General features: G+C 41.7%; 1 protein-coding gene across 2 annotated transcripts in view; it reads left to right on the top strand.

Annotated features, from left to right (window-relative positions):
* The window catches only part of SKAP2 (src kinase associated phosphoprotein 2), a 141,645-nt gene that overhangs the window by 107,800 nt on the left and 20,267 nt on the right, over positions 1-13,578 (top strand). For both annotated transcript variants that reach the window (XM_084858512.1, XM_084858513.1), the window contains exon 10: positions 10,049-10,132. In XM_084858512.1, the coding sequence (XP_084714638.1) occupies positions 10,049-10,132 (84 nt within the window). The remainder of the gene's footprint in view (positions 1-10,048; positions 10,133-13,578) is intronic.

A 13,578-nucleotide genomic window follows, 5' to 3' on the forward strand; every position in this document is an offset into this window, starting at 1 on the left:
ACCACCCACAGAGAGCACTGGCACTTGCCTGGAAGTTTAGTGTTTCCTGAGCCTCCTTTATTCTGCCACATGGTCATTCTCTTTACCCCTTAGAAGTCAGAGAGAGGACCATAAGTGTGTGTATGTGTGTGTGTTTAAATTTATGTCCTGCTATATATCCCTAATGTTTTCAGGGTAGTAGTAGCCTTTATAAAACAAGATGACAATATTTAACGTCCCTCCTTTTTATACACACACAAACACACACACATTACTACTACTACTACTATACATTGCACACACACACCGCACACACACGTATATGAAACTGTTGGTTATCCCCAGCCACTAAATGGCTGCTGAGATTGAAAAGTTTTGCATCATTTCCAGAAGCTTTATATTTTAGCGAACTCCAAAGGGAAGGGAGTTCCACATTGGAAAGCACTTACCTAGAATGCCTATATTGTTGTGTGAATGTTGCATATTGAATTAATAATGAAAGCAGTATGTGTTAATGGATATGTTACTTTTGTACAAAAAGTGGGTATTGGAGTGGATGGAGTCAACACTGTATAGAAAAATATAGCCAGGAAGGATGGAATGACACCTCTTACAATGTGTGCTATTTTCTTTAAAATTGCCTAAAAGCACGGGGGGCGGGGGGATGGAAAGCAAATCTCTTTCCCTCCAAACCCTTGTCTGAAATTTGGCATGCTCCTTCCACTCAAAGGGGGCTATTATGCCTGCAAATTTCCTCAATTTTTGTGAAAAAGTAAAGAAGTTATAACTGTTAGTTAATATCCACATTATCGTGTATGAAGCCTCAAATTTTCTTGAGACAAGGCTCTGGATCTTAGCCAAAGCAAGTCATGCTTGAGGTGTTCTGAGCTGAAGCGAACTGCTTTTTGAGGTGCTGAAGCAGGGCTGGAAACTAATCTTCAGTGACACCCCAACTATAAAACCTTTTGAGTCGGGCAAGCATTGATGGCTGGAATGGCTGGTGGGGTGGGGGAGGTCATTCAGCAGCTAATTTAAAGAATATTCTTTGGTACATTGATGATCTGTTTCCAAATGTAAGCTACCTAAGTCTTCAGCAGTATGGTATTTATCCAAATAAATACTATTAATGAAGAAATGAGAGAGTCAGGCTATAACCTTGGTCCATCAGAGTTGCTGACCAAATCCACCGTATTGAGTTTTATAGAACAATTATTTTATTTTTGGTCTTCACTAGTGAAAGGCCTTTCATGTTTTTGTATATCTTTTAAAGAATCAATATACTTATTTATTTTAATTTGTATTGGCCTGTCCCCCCTTTCCCCCCTCCTTCTATGATAGAACACATGGTGGCATTCATAGGATTCCCAGGTGGTCTCCCATATGGGTGCTGACCAGACCCAGATGTGCTTAGCTTCAGCAAAGTCTCTGCACCATGTGCCTTCAGACTGTAGCCCTGACCCTAATTGTCTAAAATTCACTATCTTTGCATTTCCTCTTCCTGCCAAGTATAAAAACGAGTCAGGCCCTATGCCAACACCAAGCATGATCGGGCAGATGCCAAGGCCCACCATGTCTGATGCTGGCTGCCTCATTTAATAAATCTTACAAAAAAGTCACCTAGCACTAGACAAGCGCTGGATGCGCAGCAACCACAGCTCACTTCCCTATTCTCAGTGTCTCTAGGCCTCTCCCCCAACATACGCGTCATATTGTGAGAGCTTCGGCTATTGGGCGGTATAGAAATGAAATGAAATGAAACAAACAAACAAATAAATAAATAAATATTATGCAATGCAGTGATGTGGGGTGGAAAATTCTCCACAATGTTTTATTTTTCCATGGAAAATTTCCCATGTTGCAAGTTCATTAGTAATTGCAATTACAATATTGAGCAAGCTTGGCCGTTTCAAAGTTGTAATTAATATTTTTCAGGTGATTATCCATAGCAAGTATATGAGAGAATACATAAATGTCTCTGTGTGAAATAGAACTAATAAGCAGTGACAGTGAAACTGAAGGTGCCTCCATCAACTTCAGTGAAAGAGAGCTGAACTCTATTGAAATAGATGAGTGGTTGTCAGCATATCATGCATAGTTCTTTGGGTTAATTACTGTAGCCTTCCCCAATCTGGTGCCCTCTAAATGTGTTGGACTACAACTCCCAACATCCCCAGCCAGGCATACTAACTGAAGGATGCTTGGAGTTGTAATCCAAAATATCTGGAGGGCACCAGGTTGGGGAAGACTGAATTTGTGGTCAACAGTTTGCAGTACTTTCGTTTCTTTCTTACATTTAAACAATGGAAGTACATGCTGTTGTCTACATTTTTACAAGTATTCCAATAAAGATGTTTACATAAGACATTTAAATCACATCAAATGTGCTTCCTCAGATATTTCAAGTCAAATACCTGTGCTGTATTGGGGGGGGGGATAACATGGGGTGCTTTTTTTTAGCTTTGTTTATTTTACTTGTTTTTAGCAAACATTTCTAGTGTTTTGTTTTTGATAATTTATTTTAAATGTGATTTTAATACTTATATGTGACCACTTAGGGATTTTATTATATTTAGCAGTATATAAACATATCAAATAAATAAGCAAGCTACATTAAATTACTTTCAAGTGATTTTCCAATGCAAACTGAACATTTTCCAGTGCAAATGACCCTAAGCAAATTAGCCTAATTTGCACTGGAAAATTTTCCAGAAAGTTTTCTGGAAAACCCACATCGTTGGTGCAATGGCATGCTGTCTCTTAACTAATGTAGCACAGTAGAGTGCTTGTTACTATTAACCATGTTATTTTTTAAAGCCCCAGGCATATTAGGATAAGAAAGATTGCAGTGGCATTCATTGTAGCTGCTTCACCTCCAGCACTCAAAGGAAAACTCTGGATGCAAGGCAGCCAGAACTATCTTCCTTATTTTTGGTATATGTGGGTCTCAGGGTGTATGCAGGATTAAGGACCCATAGGCAGAATGAATAAGAAGGTTAGCAGTGGCTGCCTTGTGTCCGGTGCTGGACTGAGGGAGTAGTGGGCAGTTGGAACTGTGCTAGTTGTTTGCTGCCTCCAGTTCCCTTTCCTGCTTGCTGGTGCAGGGGGGTGGGGGGGGGGAGGAAGAGCACTTGTTCGAGGCTTCATCAAACCTGGCCCTTCCGTGAATATCTTCCAGATTCTTACTGTGTTCTAAAAGATAGTTCAGTATGTTCTGTTTTGAAACCTAAACTGTGTACTTAACATGCAGAGGATCACTCTGAAATTTCAAAAGCATTCACTTTAGTATGCTACAAGCATGAAACTATTGCCAAATGCAGATTTCTTACAAAAATTGGTCTGCAGTAATTTTGGCCGATCAAATTGTATTCCAGTGATCCTTCTAATGTGATTGGAATAATAACTTCACACATTGAAGAGTTCCATGGTGCAGCTGAAAGGCGTGTAAATACAAGCTGGTTACTTGAAAGGAGCTTCCAGATTTGCAATATGATTGCTATGGAAACCACATAATGAAAACCTTATAACCATCTGTGTAGTTTGATGGATTTTACTGCATACCTCAGCTGTTTTTGTTTACTGTTATTAAAGTATTGAGTAGAATATATTAACCCACAAACTGTTGTTATCCGAGGTATTAATTAATATTGCACAATGACATGGTGCCTCTAAACTAATTTAGTACAATAGAGTGCTTGTTACTATTAACCGTGTTATTAATAGGGGCTAATGTAGGTATATTTGTAATGAATACCAAAGCTTTGGGAGGAGGGTGGGGTGGAATTGCTTACTTTGATACATATTTATCTTGGAGATTACTTGTCTTGTGGCAGACATGTACTATGGAAACTTAACTTGCACAGATTTTTATATCCATCTAATTTGAATTTTTCCTCCAGGTCACTGTACTTGCCTTGTATTCAGTTGAGGTTTGCATAGAAATGTCACAGACTGTACTTCTTGCACTTCATCACTTTTTGTCCCCACTGTTTACAACTTCTTTTCTATACCTGCCTGCCTGCCCGCCTGCCCCCCCATCCCTCCCTCACACACACACACACACACACACACACGGAGAAGGAAGATCTAGTCCATGAATGCTTATCCCACAATAAGTTTGTTCATCTTTTTAAAGTGCTGCAAGGCATTTTAAAATTTTGTCTTTATCTGTAACCACTAACAAAATTTACATTATATGCTTTCTTACATAAGTGCCTGTCTTTTTATTTATTTTTGCATGTACACGCACATGCATCCTTATGTTACTCTGAAAGTCCCCATGTACACTGATGAATATGGGGGGTGGGGAATAAAAAGACTGATCTTAAAAATGGGTGGGAGATCTGAAAAATTTTCACTGATTCTTGATAAGTTGCCTAGGGTGACAGGGAGGAAACAGGACTAGAGCATTTTTTAAGAGTTGCCTTCTTAGTTAGCTGTAGCTAAACTCAAACACTGCATCATTCTACTCTTTTCCTGTATTGGTGAAAGGTAAACTGGAGAGCTGCTGGCTTCATTGCCTTGAATGTCACAATAAAATAGTTTGACAGTGTTTTAGTAGCAAACTCTTTCTTTTGCGGTGTACCACTTATTATTGTTATATGATTATGTGCAGTGTAGTAGAATAATTAGGGATATGGTGCCCAGTGGAAAGGAGAGGTAAGTAACTAACGGGGGATGTGAATGTTTGCCCCTGGGATATGAGCCGCAGGATGAGAGTGCCTCCTGGTGCCCCTGACAGTATATAGAAAGGCTTTTTTTTGTCTTGTTTGTGTGCTGCTACTTAGCTTTGTTAATATGCGGCAACAGGAAACTGTATTGCTGTTCAGCATTTCTACAGCACTGCCCCATGTATGAAGTGATGTCACTCTGTTTGTACAGAATTCTTATCTGGTAGGCTGTGAGGCAGTAGACTTGCTCTGGGTCATCCCAGGAGCTTTGTAGCTGAATGGAGATTCCAAGCTGGGTTTCTCACATCCAGATTCAACATACTGGCCCCAACTGAACCTTGCATGAGCTACTGACTGTTAAATGAAGTGTAAAAGGAGCGTACCATGTATTACCCTTCTAAATACTATTACCACAACAGATTTATCCATGTCAGCTTTCTTTTATGTTGGCTTCAGGCCATCTACTTTGTTTCAGCCAGAGTCCTGCTAGTTGCTAATTCAGGCAACGAAGTTGGGTGGTGAATGGAGTCCACACAGTGTTTGGTAGTCTGTGTCCTTCATCTCCAAGGTTCAATTGCTACAGTCTATCTGCGACTTTTTAAAAGCATCACATAAGAGGCCTCTAATTGGGCTATTGTGGGACACGAAGTGTGAAGTGGTCCTCTACATTGTAGAGAGCACTTCACAAGTGTGGAACGTGCCTAAGTTTGTGAGTAGTCTCATTGCTGTTACATCTCTGTTCATAGATCTGGAATGAGGAGTCATCAATATGATGTTCCAATTCCGTTTTTCATCTTCAGTTAATCGAGGAGTAATGTTCTATACCTTGAAACAGTATCTGGTCACCGTGATTCAATGGGTGGGGTTTAACAAAGTGCATTTGGACACAATGGTTGTGATGGTAGCTGAGTCCTTGAGATTTGAAGTAGATGGGGTACTTTGGAGTGATGGCATATATTAACGCATTTTGTACGTGGTCTGTGTGTACTCCTGGATTCAGTGCCGCTCCTGGAATCCCAGCCTGAGGCTTATCCAAGAGTGGCTTCTATCAACTAGGCTTATCCAAGATGTTCATTGATAGAAGGGACCTAGGAAATTATTATTGATACTTACTAGTTACATAGAGAGGCCTTGTTGACGTCAAGGATTGAATGCTGCAATGCTCTCTATATGGGCTGCCTTTGAAGAGTATCTGGACGCTGCACCTGACCTTCCCTGTGGGCGCAAACCATGTGACTCCAGCTATATATAGATGAACTAACCAGTGGTTTGTGTTAGGGGTGGTAGTTCATGGGGTTTCCCATGCTAGTTCTGCTGCCAGTTCCCAGAAGGTACAGCTCTGACTTAGGAACTTTCCTAGTGATCTGAACATCCCATGTGCTTCTGCCATTGTGTATATTATTAGATAGAGTCTGGAGTCACCACAGTTTAGCAGCATCCAAATTACACTGGTAGTATATGAACTGGGTCTGAACAATGCAAAAAGGAGTAAATTAATCTGAACTATAGCGTTTTTAGGACCTATCAAGCCTTCAGGCAACACCATGGGGTTGGAGATAGATGAAGTCAGGAACTGGTGTTTGAATGGTGTCGCAAGACTTTTAAGAAGTGTTTGCCCTGGCAGGGATGCCACTTGGGCCCTGTGTCAGGCAACCAACTGTCTTGGGCCAGCACTGCCTTGGTGTGCTATTAGCGCTCACCAGGTGAGGGTGAATTTAAAATGAAATGGTGGCCATGGGAATAATGATGTGGGAAAAGTCACCTTGTCAAGGGACTTTATATTAAAACCTAATGTGACAATTGGAACTAAAAGGCCAATTGGTGACCCCATAATGACACTTATGCAATCCTATGCACGCTAACCTGGGAGTTGTTGTTGTTCCGTCGTTCAGTCGTGTCCGACTCTTCGTGACCCCATGGACCATAGCACGCCAGGCCTTCCTGTCCTGCACTCTCTCCCGGAGCGTGCTCAAGTTCATATTCATTGCATCGGTGATGCTATCTAGCCATCTCATCCTCTGCCGTCCCCTTCTCCTTTTGCCTTCAGTCTTTCCCAGCATCAGGGTCTTTTCCAGAGAGTTTCCTCTTCGCATTAGGTGGCCAAAATATTTGAGCTTCAGCTTCAGTATCTGTCCTTCCAATGAGCACTCAGGGTTGATTTCCTTTAGGATTGACTGATTGGACCTCCTTGCAGTCCAGGGGACTCGTAAGAGTCTTCTCCAGCACCACAGTTCGAAAGCATCAATTCTTCGGCTCTCAGCCTTCCTTATAGTCCAGCTCTCACAGCCATACATTACTACTGGGAAAACCATAGCTTTGATTAGACGGACCTTTGTCGGTAAGGTGATGTCTCTGCTTCTTACTATGCTGTCTAGGTTTGCCATAGCTTTCCTCCCAAGGAGCAAGCGTCTTTTAATTTCATGGCTACAGTCACCGTTTGCGGTGATCTTGGAGCCCAAGAAAGTAAAATCTGTCACTGCTTCCATTTCTTCCCCTTCTATATGCCAGGAAGTGATAGGGCCAGATGCCATGATCTTAGTTTTTTTTAATGTTGCGTTTCAAACCAGCTTTTGCACTCTCCTCTTTCACCCTCAACAAGAGGCTCTTTAGATCCTCTTCGCTTTCTGCCATTAGGGTGGTATCGTCTGCATATCGGAGGTTGTTGATAATTCTCCCAGCAATCTTAATTCCGACCTGTGATTCATCCAACCCAGCATTTCTCATGATGTACTCTGCATATAAGTTAAATAAGCAGGGTGACAATATGCAGCCTTGTCGTACTCCTTTCCCAATTTTGAACCACTCGGTTGTTCCATGTCTGGTTCTTACTGTTGCTTCTTGACCCTCGTACAGGTTTCTCAGGAGACAGGTAAGGTGGTCTGGTACTCCCATCACTTTAAGAATTTGCCAAAGTTTGTTGTAATCCACACAATCAAAGGCTTTAGCGTAGTCAATGAAGCAGAAATAGACGTTTTTCTGGAATTCTCTTGCTTTCTCCATGATGCAGAAAAGGTTGGCGATTTGATCTCTAGTTCCTCTGCCTCTTCGAAACCCAGCTTGTACTTCCGGTAGTTCTCGGTTCACATACTGCTGAAGCCCAGCTTGTAGGATTTTGAGCATCACCTTGCTGGCATGTGAAATGAGCGCAATTGTACAGTAGTTTGAACACTCTTTGGCATTGCCCTTCTTTGGAATTGGAATGTAAACTGACCTTTTCCTGTCTTGCGGCCATTGTTGAGTGTTCCAAATTTGTTGGCATATTGAATGCAGCACTTTAACAGCATCATCTTTTAGGATTTTAAATAGCTCAGCTGGAATACTGTCATCTCTGCTAACTTTGTTGTTACTAATGCTTCCTAAGGCCCACTTGACTTCACTCTCGAGGATGTCTGGCTCAAGTTCAGTGACCGCACTATCATGGCTATCAGGGACATTAAGATCTTTCCTGTATAGTTCTTCTGTATATTCTTGCCACCTCTTCTTAATCTCATCTGCTTCTGTTAGGTCCCTGCCTTCTTTGTCCTTTATCATGCCCGTCTTTGCACAAAACGTACCCTTGATATCTCCAATTTTCTTGAAGAGATCTCTAGTCTTTCCCATTCTGTTGTTTTCCTCGATTTCTTTGCATTGTTCATTTAAGAAGGCCTTCTTGTCTCTCCTTGCTATTCTCTGGAACTCTGCATTCAGTTGGATATATCTTCCCCTTTGTCCCTTGCTTTTCCCTTCCTTTCCTCAGCTACTTGTAAAGCCTCATCAGACAGCCACTTTGCTTTCTTGCATTTCTTTTTCTTTGGGATGGATTGAGTTGCTGCCTCCTGAACAACGTTACGGACCTCCGTCCATAGTTCCTCAGGCACTCTGTCTATCAGGTCTAATCCCTGAAATCTATTCCTCACCTCCACTGTATATTCATAAGGGATATGATTTAGGTCATACCTGAATGGTTTAGTGGTTTTCCCTACGTTCTTCAATTCAAGCCGAAATTTTGCAACAAGAAGCTCATGATCTGAGCCACAGTCAGCTCCAGGTCTCGTTTTTACTGACTGTATAGAGCTTCTCCATCTTTGGCTGCAAAGGACATAATCAGTCTGATTTCGATATTGACCATCTGGTGATGTCCATGTGTAGAGTCGTCTCTTGTGCTGTTGGAAAAGAGTGTTTGCTATGATCAGCGTGTTCTCTTGGCAAAACTCTATTAGCTTTTGTCCTGCTTCATTTTGTACACCAAGGCCATGCCTGCCTGTTATCCCAGTGATTTCTTGACTTCCTACTTTAGCATTCCAATCCCCTATGATGAAGAGGACATCTTTTTTTGGTGTTAGTTCTAGAAGGTGTTGTAGGTCTTCATAGAACCGATCAACCTCAGCTTCTTCGGCATCAGTGGTTGGGGCATAGACTTATATTACTGTGATGTTGAATGGTTTGCCTTGGATTCGTACTGAGATCATTCTATCATTTTTAAGATTGTACCCCAGTACTGCTTTTCCTGCCCTTTTGTTGACTATGAGTGCTACTCCATTTCTTCTAAGGGATTCTTGCCCACAATAGTAGATATGATGGTCACCTGAATTAAATTCGCCCATGCCTGTCCATTTGATTCCCAAGATGTCGATGTTCAATCTTGCCATCTCATGTTTGACCACCTCCAGCTTACCTTGATTCGTTGATCTGACATTCCAGGTTCCTAAACAATATTGTTCTTTACAGCATCGGATTTTCTTTTCACCGCCAGACACATCCACAGCTGAGTGTCCTTTCGGCTTTGGCCCAGCCGTTTCACTCTTTCTGGCGCTACTTGGAAATACCTCTGCTCTTCCCCAGTAGTATATTGGACACCTTCCGACCTGAGGGGCTCATCTTCCAGCGTTATATCTTTTAGCCTTGTGATATGTTCCATGGGGTTTTCTTGGCAAGAATCCTGGAGTGGGTTGCCATTTCCTTCTCCAGTGGACCGCATTTTGTCAGAACTCTCTGCCATGACCTGTCCGTCTTGGGTGGCCCTGCACGGCATAGCTTATGGCTTCACTGAGTTATGCCAGCCCCTTCGCCACAACAAGGCAGTGATCCATGAAGGGGAACCTGGGAGTAAGTCCCATTGAACTTCATGGGACTTACTTCCCAGTAGATGTGCATGGGATTGCACTGTCAGTCACTTTTTCCCCTTTGGAGCACTAAGATAGGTCTAAACACACTAGGTATTTTTCTAGATCAAAACGTAGGTGTTTGTTTTTAAGGGGAACATCCTAAGTGTTTAACATTATTTCATCCTGCTGACAGTGTGAGGTACTTGGCCTCTCTGAGAGACAAAATTTACACCACATAAACCTCTATTTTCTAAACTGCTGTGGGCTATAATTCTTATAGACTAACATGTTTGTTGGATATATCACTTGTGTCTGCAGAAGAAGCAGCAGCAGCACCCGTCATGCCAGTGAAGAGTGAAGAACCAAAGAAACCGAGCCAGGAGATTGTTAGCAGTGTTTCAGGTACGTTGTATGCTTTGCCTGTATTCCGTCTCCATTGCTTTACATTGACATTTCAGTGTTTGCCCTCCCCCTAGCACAAATAAAAGGTCTGAAGTTCCAGGAAGTTTAACTGATTTCTTATGGCAGCAAAAGGGGTTGGGGAGGGAGGACTCTGAATAGCACCATTTAGGATGCATAAAAATCGCTTGAGAAGGATTTATAAAGTAAGCCAATTTATACAAGGTATTCCTTCCTGAATTACTTTGTAATGACTCAATTAGCTTTCATTTCTTCACAAAGGAGATTTAGCTGCATAAATTAGCTTATCATCATTGAGGAAGTGTCACTGCTAAAGGACACTTTATAGATACAACATGCAGTTGCTGTCAAACCTATAAGAATGTAATATAGACATCTGTGTATACTTTGTGCTTGAGCAGAACAGACTTCTGTCATTCAGAGACTAACAGGGGACAACAAGTTGCCCAAGGGACCAGCAATGTAGACGTCTCTGAAAAGGTCATCTTGACACAGGCTCTGACGATCGACCCATAGCTCTGTCTTCTTTGATAAAAATCAGATAAACTTAAGACCACTAATTGATCTGCGGCCTGTTTAAATGTTGGCCGTGCATATCTTCATTGCATATGATTATACCCCAGAAAGCAAATAAACTGGGCTAAGAAATGCCAGCGTCCAGTGATAGCAGAAGCAAAGGTGGCAGCAGCATAAAAATCAGAAAAGGACAGCAGTGACCAAGAAGTGCAGCGAAGAAGCGTCTCCCTCTGTTTTGTGTTGTCCATTTGCTCTCATGCTAATTAACACTGAGTTTTGAAGGGATAGGGGGAATGATGCAGCACGTGAAGTCCTGGGGTAAGAACAGTTTTTCTTGCTCATCTTAAAAAGCATATTCTACTTTAGGAACTTATTCACACTTGGGCTACCTTTTTGACTTGGACAACCAACACTCGTTCCTTATTGGGGCACCTCTTCACACCCCAGACACTAGCTGAGCAAGCAGCGCGCTGTTGTAACGGTGCCCTACAAAGGAATGAACCTTGGGTTATCTTTCCTGTCATACTTGCTCCACATCATTCTTCCACTGCTGTCAGAGAGAGGGTGGATGAGGAGTGTGTTCGGGAAGTGTCTTTGCGATGCCCTTCCTCTTATAGCGTGTGGAAAGGAAACAGGCCTGATTTCCGGCCTGTCACAGGAAACTATATGAACAGGTTGTTGTAGACAGTTTGGGTTTGAATTCGCTGCAGAGGAAGCAAAGATGTGAGTAATCAGATGTTGCCCTCAAGAGTGGACTTCTACAAAATAAGCATTGAATAACATTTCTCAGTGTAACCTTGGCAACGGAGTCCCTGAAGCTTTTCAGTAACTATACTAAATATGTGCCCCAGTTACTGTGATATCAGCCAACCCCATTTCAAGGATTTTCCTCTTAAAGATGGCCTTTAAATAATTTTCAATAAATAAATTATAAAGTGAGCACCGGAGTCTTTTGCAAAACTGTAACTAAAAGCCACTTGTAGCCTAATCCTATGCATGCTAAGTCAGAAGAAAGTCACACTGAGTTCAATAGGACTTGCTCCCTAGTAAGGATGGGAGAATCAGCACGTGGTCGAAGTTCTCCGAGATCCACCTCAAGGCTCAGTTTGCTTCATTCCCATTCCCAAATGTAAGTTTTGTTGTTGTTTGAATGGAGAAAATGTGCATTTGGGTGCACTTTTTTCCCATTGACTACAGCATGAAAATCTGCATTTTTTTCAGACTGCACATTTTTAAAGTGCAGTTTTTTCTAACAAATGCATTTTTTGAATGTGATCATAAGCTCGGGAACATGTGAGCTTTGCCGGAAAAAATGTGCTTGTGTCTGGGGTTGCAAACAGCATAAGTTCCGATATTTAACGAACTTAAAAGAAATTCTGGTACATCCCTACTCCCTAGGAGGAGTGCATAGGATTGCAGCCTTAGTAAACTTCAAGCACACTAGCTAGTAATATGATAATAAAACATCACCCCTTTTGTATGAAGGCTATACTAGCCAGTGCTCAGCCCACAAACTGCCTGTAGTCTTTATGCAGCCTTATGTTTGTTAGAATGAATCCTGATAATTATCAGAATTCTCAAGTTGAAAGTATGTTTCAAGACCTCATCAAGATGAAGAATTAAAGTATGTCCAGAAGGCTCAAGCTTGAATACAATCTGTTTCTTGCAATCAGATTATTTTAAGTGAGGTTTAGGATTTCTTTTTTACATTTGGGTTTAGTGGATGTGGCCTGCAACCGTGAGATTGCTAACTGCCAATGGGATGGGATGGGATTAACATGTATTTGTTGCAACATGTGGTTAAATTACCTTCCAAGGCATTAGAAGAGCCTTGTTGGATCACACCAAAGGTTCACCTACTGTAGTATTCTGCTTTTGCCAGGCAGATGCTTCCAAGAATCAGGTGAGCAGGGCGTTTTGTTGCCGCTCCCCACCTTGTACTGGTATTCATGGCATACTGCTTCTGAAAACAGAGGTTCCTCACAGAATTCTAACCGCCTTAAAGTCAGCTGTCTGAGTGAAGAACTGTGTGGCAGAAGGAGCCCTCCTGGCCGTGTCATTATCTGATCCAGTCCCGAGTGTGTGCGCGCGCACGTAGAAAATGGGTGCCTGCTTCCTAAGACTATTTACATAGGTTCTGGCTATCAAGCATAAAGAGAGGGAGCGTGATCCTTTGCTCGAGGGTGAATGTCTATCCCCAGTGAGACAGTAAACCACTTTATTGAAAACTTAAACCAGCTTTTAATTATGTAAACCACTCTTAGGACTTTTTGTTCACAAGCAGTATATAAATATTCCAAATAAATACATTAATACATTAGTGCTATTGGCTACTGACAAACTTATCCTTCATATTTTTTTAAATCCCCTTTTAAAGCCATCTAAGCGAGTGGCCCTCACCACATCTTGCCATAACTTAATTATGCATTGTCTGAAATGAGTCCTTTTCTGTTGTCCCCCATGAATCATTGTGTGACCACCATCCCCTACCCCAAGTTCTTCTGTTATGGGGAAGGAGAAAAAGTTGTCTCTGCCCACTTTCTCCACACCATGGATTATTTTATAAACTTCTATCATGAGCCTCTCCTCCCACAAACTAAAAAGTCCCAAACCCGTTAGCCCTTCCTCACAGGAAATAAGGCAATTTGTATATACAAGAACATTACTTTGTTCATTGCTAAGTCTTTAAGGAATGGCAGCTTTCATCTTTTCAAAGCGATTGCAATTTTCAACTTTCAAACATCCTTAAAATGTTTATTCCCACATCAGAAATTGTACCACTGTTCTAGAGTGACCATTTCTCCCAACAGCTGTGGTCTGGAATTCATGCAAATCTTATGCAAATTATGACTATTGCATATAAACAATATGCAACCTAGCTCATGTTTCCAGCACACTCTGTGTTGAAAAAG

This window comes from Heloderma suspectum, chromosome 5 (genome assembly GCF_057233095.1).
Source record: "Heloderma suspectum isolate Gila_16-S chromosome 5, 16-S_ref, whole genome shotgun sequence".
Taxonomy (NCBI): domain Eukaryota; kingdom Metazoa; phylum Chordata; class Lepidosauria; order Squamata; family Helodermatidae; genus Heloderma; species Heloderma suspectum.